Raw genomic sequence first — 27,838 nt, 5'->3', positions numbered from 1 at the left:
CCAACACATTGTTCCACCTCCCCTTTCCCCTGATTTTATTAGTATTGCTAAACTTATAGGAAAATAAATGATTTTAATTGCATTCAAAGAAGTTGTCCGACTCCAATGATATTCGTGCAACATAGGCAAAAGGTAACAATTAGAATTACGCTAATTATATTTAACTATGATCCTGGCCAAAAGAAAATCTATACTAACAATTACACTACTATTTAGAATAATATTTGTATTACACTGTGAATGATACAAATATTACTACCATTGTGGTGCATCCAGTTTGGCCGTCCGGCCTGGCGGAGACAATTAACTGTGTGTGTGTGTGTGTGTGTGTGTGTGTGTGTGTGTGTGTGTGTGTGTGTGTGTGTGTGTGTGTGTGTGTGTGTGTGTGTGTGTGTGTGTGCACACGCGTTTATGTTTCCGTAGCTCAAAACATTGAGTCTCACAGCATGGAGTCTCCATCAGCCAATGATGTGGATATAGTCAGTGACCAGTCTAAAGATGCACCTCTTACTGACAGTAAGTATGCTGTATTGTAAACTGTTCATAATGCTGTACATTTTTAAGTTCTAAGCACTGTGTGATTTTTTATATTCCATCCTGATTGGCTAAGATTGACATCTAAAGTTTGCAGGAGTGGCCCGTTAAGAACAAAATGCCGCACATCATGAATGCAGAGTCTGATTGAGGTGGAGGAACAAATGCCACCCTTTCAACATTGCCCTATTAGAGCACCACCAATAGGGACGATTTTTGCATAATATGTTTTTATATTACTCCTACAAATGCTGTCTAAACATCACGTAAATCAGTACATATTATCTCTTTAGTCAAGTGATCAAGACGGATCCGTCCTATCCGTTCAATTTTTCACATTCCAGCCTGATTGGTGAATTCCAAACATTGCTGGCCCACACTGACCTACCTGACCTGGCAGAGACCTGTGCTCCTCTGTAGTCACTACTATTATACAAACAATTATACTAACACACTACTATTAAGAATAATATTTTTATTACACTAAGAATGATACAAATATTACTATACAACTTCTATACTAAGAATAATTCTGCCCTCCACCACGTAGTTCAGGGGTTCCAATCCATTGCGGTGCATCCAGTTCGGGCAAAAGTATTTAACAGAGGTTTTCAAACCATGGGTTGGGACCCTAATTGGGATCACGGGAAGATGAAGGTGAAGTCGCACATTGTCCTTAACTTTCTGGGACTGTGCGTGCAAAGTTTCACAGCAGGGCCGTCCGGCCTGGCGGAGACAACTAACTAAAAGTGTGTGTGTGTGTGTGTGTGTGTGTGTGTGTGTGTGTGTGTGTGTGTGTGTGTGTGTGTGTGTGTGTGTGTGTGTGTGTGTGTGTGTGTGTGTGTGCGCGCGCGCGTGCGTGTGTTCATGTCTCCGTAGCTCAAAACGTTGAGTCTCACAGCATGGAGTCTCCAACAGCCAGTGATGTGGATATAGTCAGTGACCAGTCTAAAGGTGCACCTCCTACTGACAGTAAGTATAATGTATTGTAAGCTGTTCATAATGCTGTATAGTTTAAGTCATAAGCACATATTCATAATACTTTACAACAACAATCATAACTATGTAGCAATCATAGCAATAGCATTTTATAATGACTTTTAAGGTCAATTATTGTAATACTTCATAACTGCTAGAAACCCAGAGATTTTTTGCAAGGATGTGTTATAATGTGTGTTATATGTGTAATATAATGTGCTACAATGCAGTATACTGCTTTACTATGTACAGTATATGCTGCTTTAAGTAAATTACATTCTTGGAGTGTAGGCAGACATATTTTGTGTGTGTTTTTTTCAGTGATTGAATGCTTCTTTTCACTTTACTTAAAGCACCCAATGACCATTTATTGTGGATTACACAATTATTTTAATTACATTACATTAAGTACAAAACTAATTGACAGTACTCCTACAGATTTTATCCAAACATCACGCAAATCGGTGCACAGTATCTCTATAGTCATTAAACGAAACGTGTCTTACATATTTTTCATATTTCATCTTGATTGGCTAAGAATGGCTTCCTATAAGTTTGCAGGGATATTATATTACTCCTTCAGATTTTATCCAAATTTCACGCAATTCGGTACACATGATCTCTATAGTCATGTGATCAAGACGGATCTGTGTGATTTGTCATATTCCTGATTTGCTAAGATTGACATCTAAAGTTTGCAGGAGTGGCCCGTTTAGAACAAAATGCCGCAAATCATGAATGCAGAGTCTGATTAAGGTGAAAGTTCTGCACGCACATTCACACTACGTTGAGGAACAAATGCCACCCTTTCAACATTGCCCTATTATAGCGCCACCAGTAGGGACGATTTTTGCAGAATATAATGTTTTTATATTACTCCTACAAATGTTGTCTAAACATCACGTAAATCAGTACATATTATCTCTTTAGTCAAGTGATCAAGACGGATCCGTCCTATCAATTTTTCACATTCCAGCCTGATTGCCGATTTCCAAACATTGCTGGCCCACACTGACCTACCTGACCTGGCAGAGACCTGTGCTCCTCTGTAGTTTGCAGGAGTGGCCCGTTTTGAACAAAATGTCGCACATCATGAACGCAGCGTCCGATTGCGGTGAAACTAGAATTATGCATAATTACAATTATGCTAATTATATTACACTATGATCCTTGCCAAAAGAATATCTACTGTATGAATGACTAGCAATTCTTAAGTATTATGATACCCAAACTAAAGTACTTAAAATGCTATAATCTGCTACATTTATTTTTGATCAATCATTATGGTTTGAGGGCTTATTATTATTATAATGTGATAGTGTCACAAAATATATTATGCACTATAAGTGTATTTATAATGCATTATAGATGCAATTATACTCCTATTATTGCTAGTTAATCTATCTGGACGCAAATGGTTCTGGCCTGTACGGGGGGTTGCGTAGTGAAGCAAGGAATCCAGGGAAGAAGAAAGTTTGATTGTATGACCTACGGTTCCAAATCCCATCCTAATCTCAAGATTTATTTTTGAGAATAGAATGTATTTGTTTTATTTTTTCTTTACGGGTTGCAAGTAAGAGAAAGAAAGGAAGTTAACCAGTATGAACTTCAAGGGACGTTTTTGGATCACTGATATTAACTCTCTCTCTCTCTCTCTCTCTCTCTCTCTCTCTCTCTCTCTCTCTCTCTCTCTCTCTCTCTCTCTCTCTCTCTCCCTCCCCCCCTTTCTACACATGCTTTTTAATTAGCATCTGTAGACCACAGTAGTAGTATAAGACACTTGGGTAGCTAATGCTAATGCTAACAGTTTCTAAAAATAGAATAGGCTAACATCTAAATATGGCTATTCTAAATATAGGGTTCTATTAATACATATGATATATATATATAGATTTTAATCCAATCATTTTAATTCAATCATTTAATTTGTTTCTTTTTTTTATTTGTTTCATTAATTAATTTGTTAATTAATTAATTCATTCTTCATTTCATTATAAACATTATATATCTTTCTCTCTATTCTTTATCTAATTCTCTTTTCTTTCTCTCTGGGTCTCTGGGTCTCTCTGTCTTTTTCCAAAAGCCCAGATGCAGAGTGTCAGTTTTGACACCTGCTCAAATGTTTCCCTCTCCCCCCTCCCTCCCTCCCTCTTTTCTCTCTCTCTCTTTTCTCTCTCAGGGTTTCTCTCTCCCCCCTTTCTGTTTATTCTATTCCCTCCCACTCCCTCCCTCCCATTCCCTACCTCTCTGTCTCTCTCTTGGGCAAAATTGATGGAATTGGGTAAAGGGGAGATGGGGTGGATAATGTTCATCAGTGTTACTGCAGGCACACAGGTTGGTTTAAACTCTTTTGTCTTATTATAGGCTTATTTTTTTATTTATTTATTTTTGAACAATATTAACTTTATAACAGCTGCCGTAGCGAAGAGATGGATTAAAGATGGAGTATAGCTTACCACCCCCCATCGGGGTGGTCCAAGCCCCTGACTCAGATTTCAAGGTAAAATGGATGAGAGGATTGGGGGGTAGGTAGGTATTAGTCTATAGCATTATGCCCCATGGTTTTAGAAGTTCACTAATACAGTATGGCATGATGGGAGAATACTTCCTAGCCAATAGAATCCCATAAGGACAGTGTGAGTGGCTCCTCTGACAGCGGCGCATCTAGGTGCTAAAGCTTTGGGGTCCCTACCCCACACCTCCAGCCAGGGACATACATAGTGTGATTGTTTTGTTTTTACTCCACTACAATTATTTGAGTGTGAGAGAGAGTGTAGTTATAAATGATTACATTATAAAACATTATTACATTATTAACCACTTATTGTCATACCTTATTTTATACCTAGGCTATTTGAAAAAATAGCCATTCTACAATCTGTGGTGATCCTCTCCCAGGGACCTTGTTCACACCTGAGGTGTTTTGAGCTATTGTTCTCCCGGTGGGCCACAGCTGTAATCAGGAGGGACACATTATATTTGTTTAATCATTATTTGTATGTAGCATATTTCATGAACACATTTCATGAAACCTATGTTTTAAGGGTTCTAATTATACAAAAAATGTAAAAATTATCTGAAAATAGCAAATCTACAACCTCAGATGAGACTAGGGGTGTAATGAAAAACTATCAGAGAGGGGGGATTCCACTAGCCCCCTACCTCCATCCATCATTGTTATTGGCTTTTCACATCTACTTGCAAGGAGTTGGCTCTCGGCAGCCAATCCCAGCTGTCATATGACAGCTGTCACACTTTCTCTCTCTCTCTGTGTGTGTGTGTGTGTGTGTGTGTGTGTGTGTGTGTGTGTGTGTGTGTGTGTGTGTGTGTGTGTGTGTGTGTGTGTGTGTGTGTGTGTGTGTGTGTGTGTGTGTGTGTGTGTGTGTTTGACATGCCTGTACATGTTTGATCGGACTGTCTGTCTGTCTATCTATCTATCTATCTATCTATCTATCTATCTATCTATCTATCTATCTATCTATCTATCTATCTATCTATATATCTGTCTCTTTAGCTCAAGTGGTGTGCTTGTACATGACTTTATAACTTATGTCCACTATCTGTGGCAGATAGGCTAAAATAGATCGGGGGGTTCGACCTGGGGGATGCATCTGCCTTTCACGCATATGTGATAGAAGATAGTTCTCGGCAGCTACCCCCACCTGTGTCTATCTGTCTATCTGTCTATCTGTTTGTCAGCTTTCTCTATCCCTCTCCCTCTCTGTATCGCTATATGCGATCTGTTGATTTCCAGGGGTGTGCGAGCCACTGAAACCAGGATTTGATGAGACATTATATGAGATTTGTTATCGTTGGATACGATTTTGTCCACGATTCCATGCTTATTGATGTGGGTTAGGGTTAGTGTTGATCAAATAGATATAGATAGATGTTTAACAATAATTTAACTATTGAGAGTGTAACATGATTAAAAGATCTATCTGGGTGCCCATGAGGGGAAGGGGGTTCCAGGGGGCCCCCCAACTAAACGATGGAGAGTTGGTAACCAAATGGACCCTGGACAACTGGGTTGAGACCCAATGACTTTCAATTGTCAGGTATCGTGTGTGTAACCCCCGGTCTCATGTGTCACTTTTAAAACATATGATGATTAATGATGATTAAACACACTTAAACCATTCTGATATTAAACACTTCAGCCCATTATACATCCAGGGTTAGGGTTAGTGGTTAGTAGGTAACGGAGGGCTGTCTATCTATCTATCTATTTTACTCAAGTACTGTACTAGTTTTAATGAACTGAGAAAAACTGAGTTTTCAGAACTTTTACTCTACCTCTGTATCACCATACAAACGTTGTACAGTTTGTATCCCTCAAACCCCCCAAATGTATGTACGTTAACATAGTAATGTGTGGTTGAGCGTGTGTTGTAAGAACCGTAAGTGTGACTTGTACCACAAATAGCGTGAGGAAGTCATACTTACGTGGCAGGCAGGGGAAACACCATGACCCGAAGATAGTTCATCCACAGTGAAAACGTATGCTTACCTGGCAGGCTGTTGAGAAACTATAAAATATTTAGGATAAACTAATAATATTTTACAAATCGGCTACTTACAATAAGTAATACAAATCTTAGTTTCAAGAAAGTTATTTGGAAACATGTATATAGTGTAAAATATTTGACCTATTGGGAGATAGAACATGTTACATGTTCAATAGATTGAACCCAATACGGTACACCCCTGTGCTTATCTCCGCAAAACTGTTAATAAAGTATTCAAAAACACATAAAACACTAAACACAAGACATAAGACAGACAAAACATGAACCTTAAAAAGTGAGTGAATAACCGCAATTGTGTCCAGGAATCTCCGGCACCGTTGGCCCGTTCGCTCCGAAACTGTGCACACACACTCCCTGGATGCCAATTCAGAACCTCTGCCCCAATTTTTTCACATGGGCCTGTTATAGCGCCACCAGGAGGCCGACTTATATAAAATACATTTTTGGAGATTATTCCTTCAGATTCTGTCCAAAAAACACGCAAATTGGTACACTGCATCTCCATAGTCATGTGATTCTGATGGATCTGTCCGATATTTCATATTCCATCCTATTTGGCTTACAGTGGCTTCCAAAGTTTGCAGGATTGGTCAGTTTTAAACAAAATGCCTCAAAACATGAATGCAGTGTGCAATTTCCGTGAAAGTTTGCATGCAGATTCCCACTAGGCCGAGGAAGAAATGCCCCCCTTTTCACATTCACATTGGCCTTTATAGCGCCACCAGCAGGTCTAATTTAGCAAAACACAATTTTGGAACAAAATGCCTCAAATCATGAATGCAGTGTCCCATTGAAAGGCCTAAGAAGAAATGCCACCCTTTTCACATTGGCCTATTATAGCGCCACCAGGAGGCCACAATAACCTACCTGACCTGGCGGAGACCTGTGCTCCGAGGAGCACTTTTTCTAGTTTGTTTTGTTTCTCTTCGTTATATGAAGTATGAATCTCAACCTATTTATCTGATTATGATTGTAGCAAAAGAAAAAACTGGAAGCTAGATTATGTACCAATGGCCTAGATCTGAATAAGAGAATACGTATGACATGGAGAGTATGTGCTCAGAGATGTTTTGGGATGGAACACTGACAATCAAACACTAGTCAACTCAGAGTATGTACTCAGAGATGTTTGGGATGGAACAGTCTTTGAAAAATAACCAAGTGTTTCAGTAATGCTAAAGTGGTTAATATTTTTGTTTTGTGTAGACGTATTGATATTGTTTGTGGTTTAGTCATTGTTGTTGTGTATTTGTTTTTAGGGTTTTAAAATTGCATGGTACAATAATGATGCATTGAATAGCTAACCCTCCATGCACATGGTGGCTATGTTAGAGACAATCTATAACAACTATGCTTTCCTATGATGAACAGATTAGTCTATATGTAATTGATCCAAAACCCTTTTGCTCCCCAATCCTCTGGGCCTGTCCTAAATTACCCTGTTTTTTCACCATCCCCTGGAGAGTCACCGTTATGTTAGATACACCGTAATGAACAAAAACATGTTCAAATTGACATAGAAAGCCTTACAATATAACTGGGAGAATGGGGTCTGGACAGAATACCCTTGCAAGTTGGCCTTAGTGTTAAAACATAATTGTAATGTATCTATGTACTTATAATATGCCGGGGGTTCAGTTAATGTAAAGCTTCATCTAGTTATGCATGTTTAAACTTGGTGTGTGGGGGTTTGGGGGGTTTGAGGGATACAAACTGTACAACGTTTGTATGGTGATACAGAGGTAGAGTAAAAGTTCTGAAAACTCAGTTTTTCTCAGTTCATTAAAACTAGTACAGTACTTGAGTAAAATAGATAGATAGATAGACAGCCCTCCGTTACCTACTAACCACTAACCCTAACCCTGGATGTATAATGGGCTGAAGTGTTTAATATCAGAATGGTTTAAGTGTGTTTAATCATCATTAATCATCATATGTTTTAAAAGTGACACATGAGACCGGGGGTTACACACACGATACCTGACAATTGAAAGTCATTGGGTCTCAACCCAGTTGTCCAGGGTCCATTTGGTTACCAACTCTCCATCGTTTAGTTGGGGGGCCCCCTGGAACCCCCTTCCCCTCATGGGCACCCAGATAGATCTTTTAATCATGTTACACTCTCAATAGTTAAATTATTGTTAAACATCTATCTATATCTATTTGATCAACACTAACCCTAACCCACATCAATAAGCATGGAATCGTGGACAAAATCGTATCCAACGATAACAAATCTCATATAATGTCTCATCAAATCCTGGTTTCAGTGGCTCGCACACCCCTGGAAATCAACAGATCGCATATAGCGATACAGAGAGGGAGAGGGATAGAGAAAGCTGACAAACAGATAGACAGATAGACAGATAGACACAGGTGGGGGTAGCTGCCGAGAACTATCTTCTATCACATATGCGTGAAAGGCAGATGCATCCCCCAGGTCGAACCCCCCGATCTATTTTAGCCTATCTGCCACAGATAGTGGACATAAGTTATAAAGTCATGTACAAGCACACCACTTGAGCTAAAGAGACAGATAGATAGATAGATAGATAGATAGATAGATAGATAGATAGATAGATAGATAGATAGATAGATAGATAGATAGATAGATAGACAGACAGACAGACAGTCCGATCAAACATGTACAGGCATGTCAAACACACACACACACACACACACACACACACACACACACACACACACACACACACACACACACACACACACACACACACACACACACACACACACACAGAGAGAGAGAGAAAGTGTGACAGCTGTCATATGACAGCTGGGATTGGCTGCCGAGAGCCAACTCCTTGCAAGTAGATGTGAAAAGCCAATAACAATGATGGATGGAGGTAGGGGGCTAGTGGAATCCCCCCTCTCTGATAGTTTTTCATTACACCCCTAGTCTCATCTGAGGTTGTAGATTTGCTATTTTCAGATAATTTTTACATTTTTTGTATAATTAGAACCCTTAAAACATAGGTTTCATGAAATGTGTTCATGAAATATGCTACATACAAATAATGATTAAACAAATATAATGTGTCCCTCCTGATTACAGCTGTGGCCCACCGGGAGAACAATAGCTCAAAACACCTCAGGTGTGAACAAGGTCCCTGGGAGAGGATCACCACAGATTGTAGAATGGCTATTTTTTCAAATAGCCTAGGTATAAAATAAGGTATGACAATAAGTGGTTAATAATGTAATAATGTTTTATAATGTAATCATTTATAACTACACTCTCTCTCACACTCAAATAATTGTAGTGGAGTAAAAACAAAACAATCACACTATGTATGTCCCTGGCTGGAGGTGTGGGGTAGGGACCCCAAAGCTTTAGCACCTAGATGCGCCGCTGTCAGAGGAGCCACTCACACTGTCCTTATGGGATTCTATTGGCTAGGAAGTATTCTCCCATCATGCCATACTGTATTAGTGAACTTCTAAAACCATGGGGCATAATGCTATAGACTAATACCTACCTACCCCCCAATCCTCTCATCCATTTTACCTTGAAATCTGAGTCAGGGGCTTGGACCACCCCGATGGGGGGTGGTAAGCTATACTCCATCTTTAATCCATCTCTTCACTACGGCAGCTGTTATAAAGTTAATATTGTTCAAAAATAAAAAAATAAAAAAATAAGCCTATAATAAGACAAAAGAGTTTAAACCAACCTGTGTGCCTGCAGTAACACTGATGAACATTATCCACCCCATCTCCCCTTTACCCAATTCCATCAATTTTGCCCAAGAGAGAGACAGAGAGGTAGGGAATGGGAGGGAGGGAGTGGGAGGGAATAGAATAAACAGAAAGGGGGGAGAGAGAAACCCTGAGAGAGAAAAGAGAGAGAGAGAAAAGAGGGAGGGAGGGAGGGGGGAGAGGGAAACATTTGAGCAGGTGTCAAAACTGACACTCTGCATCTGGGCTTTTGGAAAAAGACAGAGAGACCCAGAGACCCAGAGAGAAAGAAAAGAGAATTAGATAAAGAATAGAGAGAAAGATATATAATGTTTATAATGAAATGAAGAATGAATTAATTAATTAACAAATTAATTAATGAAACGAATAAAAAAAAGAAACAAATTAAATGATTGAATTAAAATGATTGGATTAAAATCTATATATATATATCATATGTATTAATAGAACCCTATATTTAGAATAGCCATATTTAGATGTTAGCCTATTCTATTTTTAGAAACTGTTAGCATTAGCATTAGCTACCCAAGTGTCTTATACTACTACTCACTTCATACTGCTCAGCACACATCTGCCCCCTCGCAGCATAATTAATTGCGGCCAACACAAACTCACAACATTACAGTCGGCCATGTTGTTCCTTAGCGTCATCGCCGACCACCGCCCAACGAGACCCAAGTGAGGTCAGACAACACACTCCATATTTGGGCATAGCTCCATTGGGAACATCTCCTATTATGGCTTTATATATTATAGAGACCAACAAACACAAAGCACCGCGCAGCGGATAGGGGGGAGGGGCGCGCAGCGCCCCGACCCTCTAGTATAACACAATACAATACAATGAAATAAAACAAAACAATATGTACCTGGTAAGAATAGACAAGTCTCTCAGACACTTTTTTTGGTGTAACACACCCAAGCCTCAGCACGTCTACCACAGAATTAGCAGCAGTTTGTTGTAAACAATATACTGTTTGGTATGTCAAAATGACTAATTGAAAACATGTACAACGCATCACTACTTCATGTAGGTACATTTAGCATGTTTAGATCACGGTATCGCAGTAAGCATACAGACTCTTATTGAAATATAGTGTGCTGAGGAACCCATCTTACCTTGGGCAAAGCGACCTGCACGTTCTTTGAGGTTTGGACCCTGGCGTTCCCAGCGTTGGCTCACCCGGGCCTGGGAGAAAGTGTCTAATAACATTATATATCTTCCAGTAGATATTCCACCTGAAGTAAAGATGAAATCCTCCTCTATCAGACTGAAAAGACTGGATAAACAAGGTCTCTCTCTCTCCCTCTCTCTCTCTCTCTCTCTCTCTCTCTCTCTCTCTCTCTCTCTCTCTCTCTCTCTCTCTCTCACACACACTGTGCTGACTAATACACTATTATAATTTGCAAATTCATCAAATAAAAAGGCAATGCATTGCATACAAAAAGGGGAAAACTATATTCCTCACCCAACCTTCAAGTCAGGAGGCCACGGTGGGTTCCTTTGTCCAAGAGCTCTGGATTGATTCAGAGCTAAACCCTCAGAAATGTTACTTTATCAAACTTCTCTTCTTCCAGGTCCCAAAGTTCTCTGGCCCCACTATTCAGTGGTTTATCAATTCCTGATTTTGTTTTAGTATTGGCTTACAAGAGTCTCTTCCTCAAACACCACCCAACACTCTTTTTCAATACCTAAAATGGAACCCCTGGCTCCCTCACTTCCTGTTGTGATCTGTAGACCACTCTGCATCTATAGACCACTGTCATGATGTCATGATCTGTAGAACACTGTAGTGCATCTACTGTATAGACCACTGTCGTGCATCTGTAGACCACTCTAGTGCATCTGACAGGGTCACACCACTGTCGTGCATCTGTAGACCACTCTAGTGCATCTGACAGGGTCACACCACTGTTATGATCTGTAGACCACTCTGCATCTGTAGACCACTGTTGTGATATGTAGACCACTGTGATCTGTTACAGAAGACCACTCTAGTGCATCTGTAGACCACTGTTGTGATGTGTAGACCACTGTTGTGATCTCTGGACCACTGCAGTGCATATGTAGACCACTGTAGTACATCTGTCGACCACTGCAGTGCATCTGTGGACCACTGTACTGCAACTACCGAGCCTCCCCCACTGCACTGGGGGTAAGCTGTTACAGCTGGAACAGCTTTCCCCTACACATCAGAGCTGTCCAGTCAATTGATATTTTTCAATCTTTATTAAAGATTTGTTTCCTTACTGGTGCTAATGTTTTGTTTTTGCCTCTATTTCATTGGTATTTTATGCTAATGTCTATTTATATTGCATTGTTATGTTTTGTTTAACCTGTACAGCACTTTGGGTGACCTGGTCATGTTAAATGTGCTGTATAAATACATTAAAAGTTGTGTTGAGTTGATATGCATTATAGTGGTCTATAGATACAGATATACTATACTATAGATGCAGTACAGTGGTCTCATATAGCTATAGATGCAGTACAGTGGTTTAGATACAGTACAGTGGTCTCTAGATGCAACAGTGATCTCATACAGCTATGCTATAGGTACAGTAAAGGGGTCTCCTTTATACAATAGGTGGAAATTACATGTTTGTACTGCATGCAAAAACCTGCATGGTTCTTGCCCAAAACTGCATGAGATATGTATATTTGGCATGTCTGTACAGGGGAGGCTTGTAGGTATCCATGTAACCCATTTTCATTCACTTATAACGAGGTGACAGCTCAAGGGACCAATTGGAAAATGGTGATGGCCGTTTTTCCCTCGTCAAAATGTTGTCTAACTTTGAATCATTAGGTATTTAGCCCCCTTCCCAACGAGGTAGCATGACACGGTTGGTCCCATTGGAAACATTAAGTTGTCTAGAAGCAAATGGTATCTCTATCTTTGGACTACGTCTACATTCGCACAAGCCACAGTCTCCGAAAGTCTCACTGGTGATCCAGCCAGCAATCCCGCAGGACTCTAAAACAGTGAAAATAATCAAAATCTTTATTTTAGCGGTCCTATGGATGCATATAAAACAGACAAGAAAAATAAGGGGGTGCACGTTGACCCCTCCTAGGCCTCTGCTAATTTCCAACAGGCATCCTTCCCAACGGGCATAACCTTAGTATTGTGAATGCAATGTTTTGATTAACCCTAAACTTTCATTTCACATTGCCAGGCCTCCTTAGAGGACATTTCCAAAGAAAATGCTTTCATTTTTGACATGAAAGCATGTGAAATGTTGAACCATATGTTTCGTATTTGTATTCCTCAAGACAGCTGCAACACAGTACTTAGGGCAACCAGTCTTTGCATTTAAAAAAAAATGTTCTACTGTGTGTTCTTTCATAGTAATACAAAGTGACTGATCAGTGACTGACTGATCAGTTGGGTAGACAACTTCATTCTTCCTACACATTCACCAGTTTGAATATGCAAGGAGACACATTGACATTAACTTGTCACCTTTTCTCTCATGACGCACATGATGAAGTACTTCTTCTATGCTGGCCATGTGCAGTATGCTTGATATCTAACCCAGTGCCTGCTGAAGATGCATGCTCCATGCTATATGTAACCCGGGCTCAGTCCTGATGTATATTAGCAGACACTGGCCGGAACAGATGTGTATTTCGACTTCTACCAAATTAGCATTCGTTTGGACTAGCGCATCAGAGATTATAGGTTCGGTTGAAGGACGGATGAGTATTAAAAAGTTAAGGAGTGAGCAACAACAATAAAGAAGACTCAGAGACCAACAGATAAGTTTAAAGAGAGTTAAATGTATTAAAAATTAAATAAAATAGAATTTGAGGGATGACAACACTTGCTTTGTCCAGCTTGTAAAATTAGTGCAAAACAAAAACACCACCTAATTAGACTAGTGGTCTTGAACATAAGTTTTTATGTTCATCTTATTTTAGTGTTCCTATTTATCTTAAGATTAGGTTATTGAACTGTTTATCTATCTATCTATCCTGACAAAATCTTATTTTGTTCTTGTTTTTTATATAGCGACCCCTTTTTAAACCTGAAGCTTTTTATGAAATACTTTTTAGTCCTTAATGCCTAAGTAATATTTAGTTTTTTAACCTCAGTGTATCAATGGAATGAATTTTAACCCCAAAGCATGACATGAAATGGTTTTAACCTTTTAGTAAATTAAATGATTAGATGAAATGTTTTACACTTCAAAATACAGTTTGACCTTTTCATTAAAATACAGTTTTACCTTTGTATCAAAAATATCTTTATAACAACAACAAAAAACTGCTCACTTCTTATATCAAAAATACCCTTTAAGCTTGAATCAGAAATTACTTCTTTTAACCGGTTATCAAAATATTGTATCCTTGCATCAGAATATCTTTAAACAAAGAAAATTACCCCTTAAATGAAATGACAGCGTAATGCTCAAATATATCAGTCAACATGAAATTGATTTTAAAACAATAAACAGTGTGTCTTCTTTTCTTTTTCTTTCCTTTTGTTAGTTTTCTCAGTTCAGTGGAAAGAATGAAATGTCCATGAAAATATTCCATCAGTGTTTTTTGCAATGGTCAGTCCTACCAGTTCTCCAGATCAAAGCAACAGTTAGTTTGGACTCAGATGGGTTAGCTCTCCAAACAGCAGAACTCTTTCATCATGGTTGTAGATCAGAAACAGTTGAAATCCACTCTTTTTTACTCTCTATGTATTCACATTCACAATCAGCATAAACTGCTTACTCATCTACAGTCAATAAATCATAAAAGCATCTAATAATCAGAAATAACAATAACAGTCATTAAATTATAATGTTTGAACACCATTGTATATGGAATCAAATCACTCACCAGAACAGATCAAGTTTTTTCCATTTGTTCTCCCAGAGGTAAAATTTAACCTTGACCTGACCTTTAACATGTGAGATTGACCTGATATTAAAAACATAACATCAGGAATGGATTCTACACATATGAAAACCTCTGTGGATATTGAAAATACCCACAGAGGTTTTCTAGGACAAGCGGATCAAATTAAAAATGTTCTTACACATTTGCATCTGTTTATTGATTCCTTAGAATCTGTGTATGTAAACATGGTTTTAAATCTTTATGTAATTTATCTATAAACCTTTGTGTTCCATCTTTCATGAAAACCGTTGTGCATGTCATATATAGTCACTATGTTATCACTGCCTGTAAAAGAAAACAACATCTAGAGATGCTAATTTTAACAACCTTTCTGAACCTTCACCACAAAGTGACTGATCAGTGACTGACTGATCAGTTGGTTGCCACACTTTGACTACCTGCTTTTTATTTTGCCAATTTGGACAGAAAGGCCGCTGTTTTTTACAATCCCATTCCGCGTTAACGATGAGCATCCTTTATGAGCAAGTTGCAACCTAATACTTAACCCCAAAACCAGATGTGGAATATTAGATTTGGGAAATGTCATTACATTAGCAAATTGTAATACCTAACAGTAATATTTAATGAAAAGTATGATTGTTGCATGTCTGATTTTGGTTGTTTTATTATTTTCAAATGCTATTTACTGAAATAGGGATTACATCTCTAATTAAATTATGATAATAAGATCTTTGATATCCAGCATAAATATCTATTACCATGACAAACCCTATATTAGATTGTCTTGAGATTCGGCCTTGACCTTTTGTTTGACCTTACAGTATGGATAGAGCTACAGGTAGATAGAGATTAAGACTGGGGTCAGGCGTTGTCTATTATCCCAATTCTTGTTTTATATAATAGCAGTGGTGTGAAAAGTACTAAATTTTTTTACCTAGGGTATTTCTATATATATTGCAGTATTGATACTTTTACTTGTTACAAGTAAAACTTCAGAATTAAATTCCAAATTTAATTTACTTTAGTAAAAGTACAAAAGTAGTGGTATCAAAATGTACTTAATGTGCCAAAAGTAAAAAGTACTCATTATGCAGAATGTCCAGTTATTTTTTTATAAAATGTATACAAATATTTTGAAAATAGAAGATCTTCAAGCTCACAATGCATCTTTTGCGTATTTTCAAATGGCCAAAATTTATATTATATAGCTGAAGTGCTTCCTGTATTTTATGTAATAATAATCCAAATATACAAAGTAGTAAATAAAGTTTTCTAATCAATGTAAAACTGCCCACAAAAAGTTCGGAAACTCAACTTCAGTTGATTATTTCGGTAGGTAGCGAAATAATCCCCCCCCGCCCATTTTTTTTTTATTACATAAAAAAACAGTTGAACGAATAAATAACTGAATTCAGTGGTCTAAATGGACAATGCTGGACCAAGACGTTGCAGACAACTTGGCCCTACTGTCACACTTTCAACATGAGATGCAAGATATTACCACAGAACTTGCAGATAAGTTCTCACAAATAGGACTTTACATACACAATGGAAAAACAAGGAGCATGAGAATGAAGGCAACCAGTGTTGAATGAATCATACTAGAAGACACCATGCTCATAGTAGAGTCCTTTGCCTACTTAGGGTTTATTATTGACAAGCAGGGACGTACAGATGCAGTGCCTACCATAGATATATATATAAAGGCTAGATGACTCACCCGCGCTGCTGGCCAATGGAGTACGACGTTGCCACATGGCGGCCATCTTGCGACGGTCATACATAACATTATGTCTATGGTGCATGTACTTTGAAATAACCATAGCGTGCTCAATTTTCATCCGATTCTCAAACGGTTTGGTGTGTTGTAAACACCAAAGATGTATTTATGATACTGCATACTTAATGTTATTTAAAAAAAAAAACATGGTTATAATTATACGTATGCAGTATCATAACTACATCTTTGGTGTTTACAACACACCAAACCGTTTGAAAATCGGATGAAAATTGAGCACGCTATGGTTATTTCAAAGTACATACACCATAGACATAATGGGCCTCATTCAGCAACGGCACTTAAGAGGAAATTTCTTCTTAAACCCACTTAAGAAGTTTTTAAGAAGATTTTGGTATACTCCAATGTTTTCTTAGCTGTGGTCTGTTCTTAGGTAAGAACAGAATCTACGCACACTTTCTTAAGACGATTTTTTTTCTTAGACCCATTTAAGAGGTTTTTAAGAAGATTTTGGTATACTCCAATGTTTTCTTAGCTATGATCTGTTCTCAGGTAAGAACAGAATCTACACACACTGATGAGCACTCTTAAGCTGGCCTTTGAGTTCTTAAGTGTGACATATTTGTGCAAAAATAATTAATTCTCGAAGTTTTTTCAATTCTACAGTTGTATAATATAGGATTTAAATTACAATAATATTTTTATCATATCTTTAGAGCAGTGGTTCTCAAAGTGTGGTCTGGGGACCCCCAGGGGTCCTTCAGGGGGTTTCAGGGGGTCCACAGCAAACGAAGAACAGTTTAATCACTTTAACCCTATTTTATACTTTGTTTGAAAATAGCCGATCTACAAGCTCACAACACGTCCCTTTACTGGCCATTTTGAGCTTGTAGATTGGCTATTTTCGAGACATTTTGATAAATCTTGAAACATTTTCCCTGGCAGAAAATATTTTCAGGTGGGGGTCTGCAGCCAAATGTATGTCAATTTGGGGGTCCTTGACATGAAAATGTTTGAGACGGGTCTGAAATTACAATCTAACCCAAACAAACCCGGTTGAGTTGAAGCCCAAGCCCCATACCTACCCCATAACCCCCCACCCAACCCACCCTCATTGCCCCCCCATACCCCCACCCCCATATCCCCGACATTCGCCACACCCCCATTTTACAGTCCCCTTCCTACCTGAAAGCCCCCCTATACCCACCCGTCTTACCCATCCCCATCCCCCCCACACAGCCCCCTACACCCCTCCTTGCACCACCATATCACCCACCACACCCCTATTTCCACCCCATTACATACCAAGCAGCTGCTACCTTAAAGACCCTCCATATCTACCCACCAGCTTTCAGTAATAAAATGTTTTATATCCACTACTAACGCTACTCCTGAACATGAAATATGGATAACATTTTTAACAGCAAATTTCAGCAAATGTACATTGATGTCTAGTGGTGATGTTGATTAATGTGAGAGAAATAATAAAATACATTCATTAATTAAATAAAATAATTTGCTGTTCACTTCAGAAGTACCTCCACAGAACTATTAATTTATTTATTTTTATGTTTGGAGTCTGGTGTTCCACCATCTGTAGACTTATAGTTTAGGTGTTCTTTACTTCATTCTCTCAATTTTATTTCTGTGTGTGATTTCCTGTGATTTCTGTGTGCAGCAATCACACACAGGTGTGACTGCAGGCAGAGCCATGCAGTCATGCCTTATATGGGGATTGGTGGGGAGGCTCCCTATGGTAATTAGGATGAACTGGCACACCCCTTCAAGTTACGAGGATTTGGATTCATCATCATCAAGAACATAGTTACGAACAATTCTGCCTTTTAAGAACGTTTCATGAATCTAACTCAACTTCTCTTAGGAATTCACTTAGGAAGAAATGTAAGAGGAAACATTAGGAACTTATTGCTGCATGAGGCCCATTGTTATGAATGACCGTCGCAAGATGGCCGCGGTTGAGCTGCGCTTGCGACGCCCCCCTTGAGCCATCTATCTATGGTGCCTATAGGGAGGAGCCTCAACTAAAGTGCAAATTGGGTCCTCAGAAAACTACAGGGTGCCTGAAGCACTCCTGCACTAAATTAATTAGGACAATAAATGTAGATATAGGGAATTTTGTACAGCCGCCCCCAGATTAGTAGGGCTAATATGTAAACAAGAAAATTCCCCTAGTCATTTAGCTGTCTTCGTCCTCTTCGGGAATAGCCGGCAGCTTTACGAGGCGGGACATCGGGTGCTAGTCGGTGCGGTCCTTTACCTTCCCTTTTGCTGACCTGATACACCCGTCCGTCCCTTTTGCTGACCTGATACACCCGTCCAACTTAAAAGACAAGTCTTTTAAGTTGTAGGGGTTCAGGCAGTTGGTCTGCAGTCTCCCTCTAACCCAGTGTTGTCAAACTGGTGGCCCGCGGGCGTTTTGCTGCCCGCGGAAAGGTCCATGGCGGCCAGCAAAATATTTATAAAAATAGTATATTGATACTACATCTAACAGACATAGTCGCAGTTTGCATTGCCTTGCTGTGCGTCCAAGCAGCTCTCCCCCCTCCCCCATTCGCTGCAACTGGGCTGCAGCGAGTAGGCCTACCTCTGATGGCCCGCTGTACTGAAGCATTGTCTCTTCCCAGCTGTGGAATGTTCTGGCTGATTGGCTCGTTAACAGTCTATTAACAGTCTATATATAGTATAACAGTCGTTAACAGTCTACACACACACACACACACACACACACACACACACACACACACACACACACACACACACACACACACACACACACACACACACACACACACACACACACACACGTAGTGCAGTGTTATGAAAATAACTGGTCCCTGACATTGGCAAGTTGGTTAAAGAAAAGAGATGTCAGGTGTCTGGAAGCAGCAAGTGATTTAGATGAAATGTCATGCTGGTAGTTAGAAGCATTAATCATATATGTGTTAAAAACGTATGAATGTATCAAAGCTGCTTCTTTTATTTCTCAGGAGCTTGCCCAGTGAAATCCTCAGTGTTAATTGAACTCAGAGCGTATTTAACCCATTCATCCGGGAAAGCATCTGTGTCATTTTAAGATTTATTTGGCTATTCAAAAATAGCAGATATACAAGCTCATAGTGCGGCACTGAGTGCCTTACTATGAGCTTGTAGATCTGCTATTTTTGAAAAATCATGGAAATTTGTGCAAGTCTTTACAAATGTCTTCTAAATCCTAACAGTTTTCAGAAACACTTATGTTGCTATAATATGTGGTTCTCTAACTTTTTAATGTCAATATTATATATATATATATATATAATCTAAAAAGACACAGTATGCGTTCCCGGATTGAATGCTCCTTAATGCTCCTTAGCCGCAACTAAAGTGCAAATTGGGTCCTCAGAAAACTACAGGGTGCCTGAAGCACTCCTGCACTAAATGAATTAGGACAATAAATGTGGATATAGGGAATTTTGTACAAGTACAATATATTTTCATTACTATTCTGATGTTTATTCTGCTGTTTCTCAGATTCTGCTAATGTATTCATAAGGATTTGACTCTGTTTCTGCTAAAAGTTTACATTCATCAACAGTTTTGACATCCTCATTTTGAATGAACATTTAAAGGATTGTATGAACAAGAAAACACATGACAATAAACAACCTAAGAAACACAACCTTTTAATGTATTTAATTATATATATATTTCATCTTGTCTCTTTTTCAGAGCCTGGTTCTGGAAGAGGCAGCTTCTACACCTGGATCAGAGTGCGGGCACTGCTTGGGGCACTGCTTGTGGTGTTAATAGCCGCAGTTTGCTGTGAGTAATGTTATAGATATATTAATATGCAAAAGGAAATATTGCAATAAAAGTGTGTATGCACACCAGATAGGGGTGTGGACCATTATTTCTAACTTTGATCAGAGGTGGGGTAGGCAACTTTTAGGTCTACTACATTCCCCCAATTCCCATTGGATCGAGGGTTTCCGCGTGTGCGCGCGCCTGTGTGTGTGTGTGTCTACGGGAGCTGGCACATAGATGAACCCCCACAGATCTCATATCCTCTATGAAATCTAAAAGAAAGAGATCTAGTTGCCAGATACTTGCCTCTGTAATGACATTCTTGAATCCTGCATTCAAGAATGTCTTCAAGGGTGTTTAATAAAGTCCAACACAGGTACAAGTGCAAAGCACAGTTCAGAGAAACTAGAAACAAAGGCAAACACGGACAGGACCATGTGGAGCTGCTAGTCTAGTCTAGAGTCAGACAATACTGCCTGCTGGCAGAGTGGACGAGGGGGGTAGATATAGGAGTGCACTAAGGAGGAACAGGTGTGTAAAGTTAATAGGCTGGAGATGAGGACCTCTGGAATGAGGGCGTGGGCGTGGTCGTGACAGTACCCCCCCCCCCCCTGACGCGCGGCACTGGCCGCAGGACGAGCATGTCCTGCCTGGAGGCCGACCCCGAGGGCGTGGAGCGGGCCGATCGGGACGACGCTGATGGAAGTCCCGGATGAGGTTTGGATCCAGGACATCAGCAGCTGGAACCCAGCAACGCTCCTCAGGGCCGAACCCCTCCCAGTCCACCAAATACTGAAGCCGACCCCCACGACGCCTGGAGTCCAAGAGGGTCCTAACAGCATAGGCAGGAGCACCCTCTATGTCCAGGGGAGGCGGTGGGGCATCGAGGGGGACAGCATCAGCCAGGGGACCGGGAGTCACAGGCCTGAGGAGGGAGACATGAAACGTGGGTGAAATGCGGTAATGACTAGGAAGTTGCAACCTGTATGATACCTCGTTGATGCTCCGCAGGACTTTGAAGGGACCCACAAAGCGTGGACTCAGCTTTCGGCAGGGCATGCGAAGGTTGAGGTTCTTGGTGGAGAGCCAGACTCGATCTCCAGGCTGGTACACCGGAGCCTCGCTGCGATGACGGTCAGCCTGCTCCTTTTGTCGGCGAATGGCACGCTGGAGTCGGACATGAGCTGAATTCCACACCTCCTCAGATCGACGGAACCACTCATCCACTGCAGGGGCCTCTGTTGTGCTTGGGTCCCAAGGTAGCCGAAGACACACTGGAAGGGAGTCAGACCTGTAGAAGAGTGGCGAAGGGAATTCTGGGCATATTCAGCCCAGGGAAGGAACTGAGCCCACTCAGCCTGCCGGTCCATGCAGTGGCTGCGGAGGAACCTCCCGAGTTCCTGGTTGGTCCTCTCCACTTGTCCATTCGACTGTGGACTGTAGCCGGATGTGAGGCTCACTGCAACCCCCAGTCTCCCCATGAAGGCCTTCCATACACGTGACGTGAACTGGGACCACGATCTGAAACAATGTCCTCCGGAAGGCCATAGTGCCGGAACACCTGCTCAAACAGCACCTCTGCTACCTGGAAGGCAGTTGGGAGTCGAGTGAGGGGGATAAAACGACAGGCCTTGGAGAATCTGTCAACTACTACCAAAACGGTGGTTTAACCCTTGGAAGAGGGACAAAGTCAATGGACAGATGCGACCAAGGTCGCTGAGGCACAGGAAGCGGGAGGAGTTTTCCCGCCGGAGCGTGTCGCGGGGATTTCGACTGGGCACAGATGGAACAGGATTTTACATATTTACTGACATCTCGGACTAAAGTGGACCACCAGTATTTTTCAGAGAGTGCCTGTGTTGTGCGAGTAATACCTGGATGTCCAGTTACCACCGAAGTATACGCCCAAGTCAGTAACTGATCCCTCACCCTTGGGGGAACATAGGCCTGGAGGACACTTGGCCGGAATAGGGTCTCCAACCTGGGCCTGACGAATCTCCTCCTCGACATTCCAGAGCACGGGAGCCACAATGCGAGAAGGAGGGATAATGGGGCTAATTACAGCTGGGAACTCAGCTGCATCATACATCCGGGAAAGAGCATCGGCCTTGATGTTTTTGGAACCCGGTCTATAAGAAAGGATGAAGTCAAAGCGTGAAAAGAAAAGAGCCCACCTCGCTTTTCGGGAGTTCAAGCGCTTCGCCCTTTGGATGTACTCTAGGTTGCGGTGGTCTGTCAACACCAAGAATGGCTCCTTAGCACCCTCCAACCAATGCCGCCACTCCTTCAACGCCTTCTTCACCACCAGCAGCTCTCTGTCACCTACATCATAGTTCCTCTGTGCAGAACTAAGTTTTTTAGAATAGAAAGCACAGGGGTATAATTTTGGTGGATTACCTTGTCTCTGAGAGAGGACTGCTCCCACACCCACCTCTGAGGCATCCACTTCCACCACAAATGGCAAGTCGGGATCCGGGTGCTTCAGTAGGGGGGCAGTGGTTAAGCAGTTCTTAAGACGATTGAAGGTGGCCGTTGCAGCTTCGTTCCATGGCAATCTGCGAGGACCCCCCTTGAGGAGAGATGTGAGGGGCGCCGCTATGGAACTGTAACCCTGTATAAAACGGCGATAAAAGTTTGCAAAACCTAAGAAACGCTGCACCGTGGTAGGTCTTGGCCAATTCAGAACAGCATCAACCTTTGGTTTCTCCATCTTCACCCCCCCTGGACTGATCACATAACCGAGGAAAGAGATGGTGGATTGATGGAACACTTCTCGGCTTTGGCATAGAGGTGGTTGTCTAGAAGACGCCTGAGAACCTCATGGACATGTTTGATGTGCTCCTCCATGGTGGCTGAGTAGATCAGATTATCATCGATGTAAACGACCACCTGGTGACCGAGCATATCCCTGAAGATCTCGTTGACAAATGCCTGGAAGACGGAGGGGCATTTGACAGTCCGAAAGGCATTACCAGGTACTCGTAGTGGCCTGTAGTGGTGCTGAAGGCTGTCTTCCACTCATCTCCCTCCTTGATGCGGATCAGGTTGTAGGCACTACGAAGGTCCAGCTTGGTGAAGACACGGGCCCCCCGGAGCTGTTCCAGAGCTGCGGGCACCAGAGGAAGGGGATACCGGTACTTAACGGTGACAGCGTTCACGCCCCGGTAATCGATGCACAGACGCAAACCACCATCCTTCTTGGCCACGAAGAAGAAGCTCGCAGAAGCAGAAGAGGTGGAAGGGCGGATATAGCCCTGCTTCAATGCCTCCTGGATATACTCCTCCATGGCCTCGGTCTCCGCGATGGACAAGGGGTAGATGTGGTTACGAGGAGGAGCAGAGCCAGCAAGCAGGTCAATGGCACAATCCCAGGGGCAATGAGGAGGAAGACAGGTGGCCCTCTCCTTGGAGAAAACCTCTCTCAGGTCCTGGTAGGCCTTTGGGATAGTGGGCTGAGAAGTGGACTCTGGACTCTCTACTGTTGTGAACCCACAAGATAAAGGAAGACATGTTACACGACAATAGTCTGACCAGGCTGTAATCTCCCTCTCTGTCCAGGAAATGGTGGGGTTATGAAGTTGGAGCCAGGGGAGACCCAGAGTGATCTGGTGGACCGGTGCTCTTATCACAAGAAGTTGGATACTCTCACGATGCATAGCACCAACAGTAATGATGAGGGGATGGGTGATGTAGGTAATGGTGCCGTCTCCCACAGGTCTGCCATCCAGGCCTTCGATGGGAATGGGAGTGGGAGTGGTGAGACGGTGAAGCGGAAGGTGCAGGGACTTGGCAAGGTCCTTATCAATGAAGTTCCCTGCAGCCCCGGAGTCCACTAATGCTGTAGAGACATCACATGGAGAGCAGCTATGACCAGTAATTGGGACCAGAAAAGGTTTGGTACTAATAGCTGAAGGTGGAGTACTCACTTCAGCAGTGGGACCTTGTGGTCTCCGATCTCCATGGTTAGTGGGCGACGCAGGTCTCACAGGACAGTCTGCACGCTGGTGATTCTCTGCTCCACAGTATCTACAAAGATGCAGTTGGATTCGGCGACGTCGCTCAGCCGCTGAGATACGAGTGAAATCCACCTCCATGGGCTCCGGAACAGGCTCAGAGCTAGTGGTGGCTGTCGAAGGGAAGTGAGAGGGTCTCTGGTGCTCTCTGATGAGGTTATCCAGGCGGATGGCCATGGAGATGAGAGCATCCAAGGAAAGGTTCTCATCTCTGCATGCCAGTTCTGTCTGGACTTCCCTCCGTAACCCTCTTCGGAACAAGGTGCGCAGAGCTGGTTCATTCCAACCACTGGATGCGGCCACGGTGTGGAAGGAGAGAGCATATTCAGCAGCAGTACGGGAACCCTGACGTAATTGAAGAAGCCGCTCACCTCCCTCCTGGCCCTCGGGTGGATGATCAAAAACAGCTCGAAACTGATTTAGGAACAAGTCGTAGGACCCGACCTCAGGCCCCCCATTCTCCCACACAGCAGTGGCCCATTCCAAAGCCCTTCCAGTCAGGAGAGAGATGACTGTAGCCACTTTGGCGGCTTCAGACGTGGGTGCTCCAGACTGGTGGGCAAAGTATAAGGAGCAATGGAGAAGGAACCCCTTGCATTTTGAAGCAGTGCCATCATACTTATCGGGAAGCGCCCACTTGGCATTAGCAGTTGGAGGAGGGGGACCAGGCTGACCAGCTGGTAGATTGATGACTGGAGCTGGTGGGGGTTGGCCGGACTGTTGAGAAACCGTCATGGTGGTGTTCAGCTTATGGAGTTCCTTAAGAACTTCATCCATGGCAGTGGCTAGTTGATTCAGCTTGTTGTTGTGTTGACCCAGGAGTTTCCCCTGTTCACCAACAGCACGCTGCAAACCTGCTGCATCCTCTTCAGAGGCAGTATTCTGTAATGACATTCTTGAATGCAGGCGCAGGTTTCAAGGGTGTTTAATAAAGTCCAACATAGGTACAAGTGCAAAACACAGTTCAGAGAAACTAGAAACAAAGGCAAACACGGACGGGACCATGTGGAGCTGCTAGTCTAGTCTAGAGTCAGACAATACTGCCTGCTGGCAGAGTGGACGAGGGGGGTAGATATAGGAGTGCACTTTTTCTTTCTTTCTTTCTTTTTCCTTTATTTATCCAGGGAAGCCCATTGAGAGCAAGCTCTCTTTTTCAAGGACGCCCTGATGACAGCATATAAAGTATACATATACAATGAAAAACAACAACAAACATTTGAATCATATTACAGTGTCACAGATGCAAGTAAACATAGAGTTACATGAAGCAGGTGCAATCACTGTGTAGTGTGTCATCGAGAAGCACCCTAAATGTCTCAATTGAAACCAGTCGCTCCAGTTTCAGAGAGTCCTGAAGTTTGTTCCATTTGTGTGGAGCATAATACATGAAAGCAGTCTTTCCTTGTTCACTGCTCTTACGCGGAATGGTGTATCTAATGTGGGATTGTGAACGTGTTGAATGACCTGTAACCTTAGGTTCCAGAAGTGAGGATAGGTACAAAGGAAGCTTACCACATAAGGCCTTATAAATAAATAAAATACAATGTTGCTCTCTACGCACAGTGAGAGATGGCCAACCCACTTTATCATATAAAATACAGTGATGGGTGAGATAATCATCGCCAGTAATAAAACGCAGGGCACTGTGGTACACTGCATCAAGAGGCTTCAGTGTGGAGATTGAAGCATGCATATACAATATATCCCCATAGTCAAAAACAGACATTATTACAGATTGAATTAAAGTCTTTCTGCTGGAAAAGGAAAAACAGGACCTGTTTCTATAGAGGAAACCTATTTGTCCTCTTAGTTTTTTGATTAGGTTCTCGATATGAACCTTAAATGAGAGCTTGGCATCTAGCCAGATGCCCAGGTACTTATAAGAAGTGACCAGCTCAATTAGTTCACCTTTCAGAGTATAAATACCGGTAAAGGGATTTAAATCTGGAGACCTAGTAAAAACCATGCATTTTGTTTTATTGGAGTTTAGGACAAGCTTGAGGTCAATTAGAGCCTGTTGAAACCTATTGAAGGCGGTCTGCAAATTTGCAGTGGACACTTCCAATGTTGGGCCAGTACTGTATAAAATGGTGTCATCTGCATAGAAATGGACATCCCAGTGCGGAGAAGGGAGTGCAATGTTATTTACATACAGAGTGAATAAAAGGGGGCCCAAAATTGAACCCTGCGGGACACCTTTCCCAATTTCCAAAGAACTGGAACTGAAACCATCTGCAAGAACAGCTTGAGTTCTACCCGTTAGATAGTTGGCAAACCATCTGATAGAGCAATTATCCAAGCCAATGTAGGTTAGCTTCTGTAATAAAATATAATGGTCCACAGTGTCAAACGCTTTAGAAAGATCAATAAAAATGGCTGTACAGTGATGGTGATTATCTAGAGCAGTTAGTATATTATTTGTAACCAGTGTTGTAGCTGTAACCGTACTATGACCTGGTCTGAATCCTGACTGTTGGGGTTGGAGTATGTTATGTGTATTTAGAAAAGAACGTAATTGGGAACTTACTAGGGATTCAAGGATTTTGGCTAGACAGCACAATTTTGAAATTGGGCGGTAATTATTTAAATCAGCTTGATCACCACCTTTATGAAGTGGGATCCACTAAGGAGGAACAGGTGTGTAAAGTTAATAGGCTGGAGATGAGGACCTCTGGAATGAGGGCATGGGCGTGGTTGTGACAGCCTCACTGGAGAACTTTAATCCATGCATGTGCACTGTGTGCCAGAAGACACCTATTTAATTCAATTAAGCTTAACTATGTTAATGAATAAAGTAAAATCACACCCAGTGTGAAGTAAGCAGTCTCATGGATGAGTTTTTTTTATCCCCTTATTACAGACTCTCTACTTTCTTATACTTCATTACAGTCTTATACTGCCTTATTAGTGAATCTCTACCGCCTTATACTGCCTTATTAGTGAATCTCTACCGCCTTATACTGCCTTATTAGTGAATCTCTACTGCCTTATGATGCCTTTTTACTGACTCCCTACTGCCTTATGCTGTCTTATTACAGTCTCACAGCAACAGAAAGAGAAACTGAACCAGCAGGACCTGATCAACCAAGTTGAGAAGCTCACAGTTCAACTGAAGGAGAGAGAACTTTCAGGTAGGGGGGTCTACTACTGTACATACCCCCAATTCCCAGTGGATCGAGGCTTTGTGTGTGTGTTTGTGTGTGTGTGTGTGTGTGTGTGTGTGTGTGTGTGTGTGTGTGTGTGTGTGTGCGTGCGTGCGTGCGTGCGTGCGTGCGTGCGTGAGTGCGTGCGTGCGTGTGTGCGGGAACTGGGACATAAATATCCTCTATGAAATCTAAAGTAAGAGATCTAGTTGATGAGTTTATTGTATCCCCTTATTACAGACTCTCTACTGCCTTTTACTTCCTTATTAGTGAATCCCTACTGCCTTATGATGCCTTATTTTACTGACTCACTACTGCCTTTATGCTGCCTTATTACAGTCTTACAGCAACAGAAAGAGAAACTGACCCAGGACCAGCAGGACCTGAACAACCGAGTTAAGAAGTTCACAGTTCAACTGAAGGAGAGAGATGAAGATTTGAGGAAAACAAGGGAGTTCAATGATCTGATTGATGATGAGTTTAACAGATTGACTGAGTACAGAACATTCTGATGTATCGTTATA

The 27,838-nt window shown here is 41.7% G+C and overlaps 1 protein-coding gene across 1 annotated transcript; it reads left to right on the top strand.

Moving 5' to 3' along the window:
* Positions 1 to 427: 427 nt before the first annotated feature.
* LOC311041197 (uncharacterized protein) lies at positions 428 to 27,826 on the top strand (the record flags this gene model as incomplete). Its single annotated transcript, XM_084086101.1, has 5 exons — positions 428 to 516; positions 1,414 to 1,506; positions 20,084 to 20,176; positions 27,210 to 27,302; positions 27,654 to 27,826. Exons 1-5 carry the CDS (start codon positions 447 to 449, stop codon positions 27,824 to 27,826), a joined length of 522 nt encoding a protein of 173 aa, XP_083942227.1. The 5' UTR covers positions 428 to 446.
* Positions 27,827 to 27,838: the final 12 nt, after the last annotated feature.

This window comes from Gymnoscopelus microlampas, assembly GCF_963454915.1.
Source record: "Gymnoscopelus microlampas genome assembly, contig: SCAFFOLD_104, whole genome shotgun sequence".
Classification (NCBI taxonomy): domain Eukaryota; kingdom Metazoa; phylum Chordata; class Actinopteri; order Myctophiformes; family Myctophidae; genus Gymnoscopelus; species Gymnoscopelus microlampas.
This window is presented reverse-complemented; position numbering and strand designations above follow the sequence as displayed.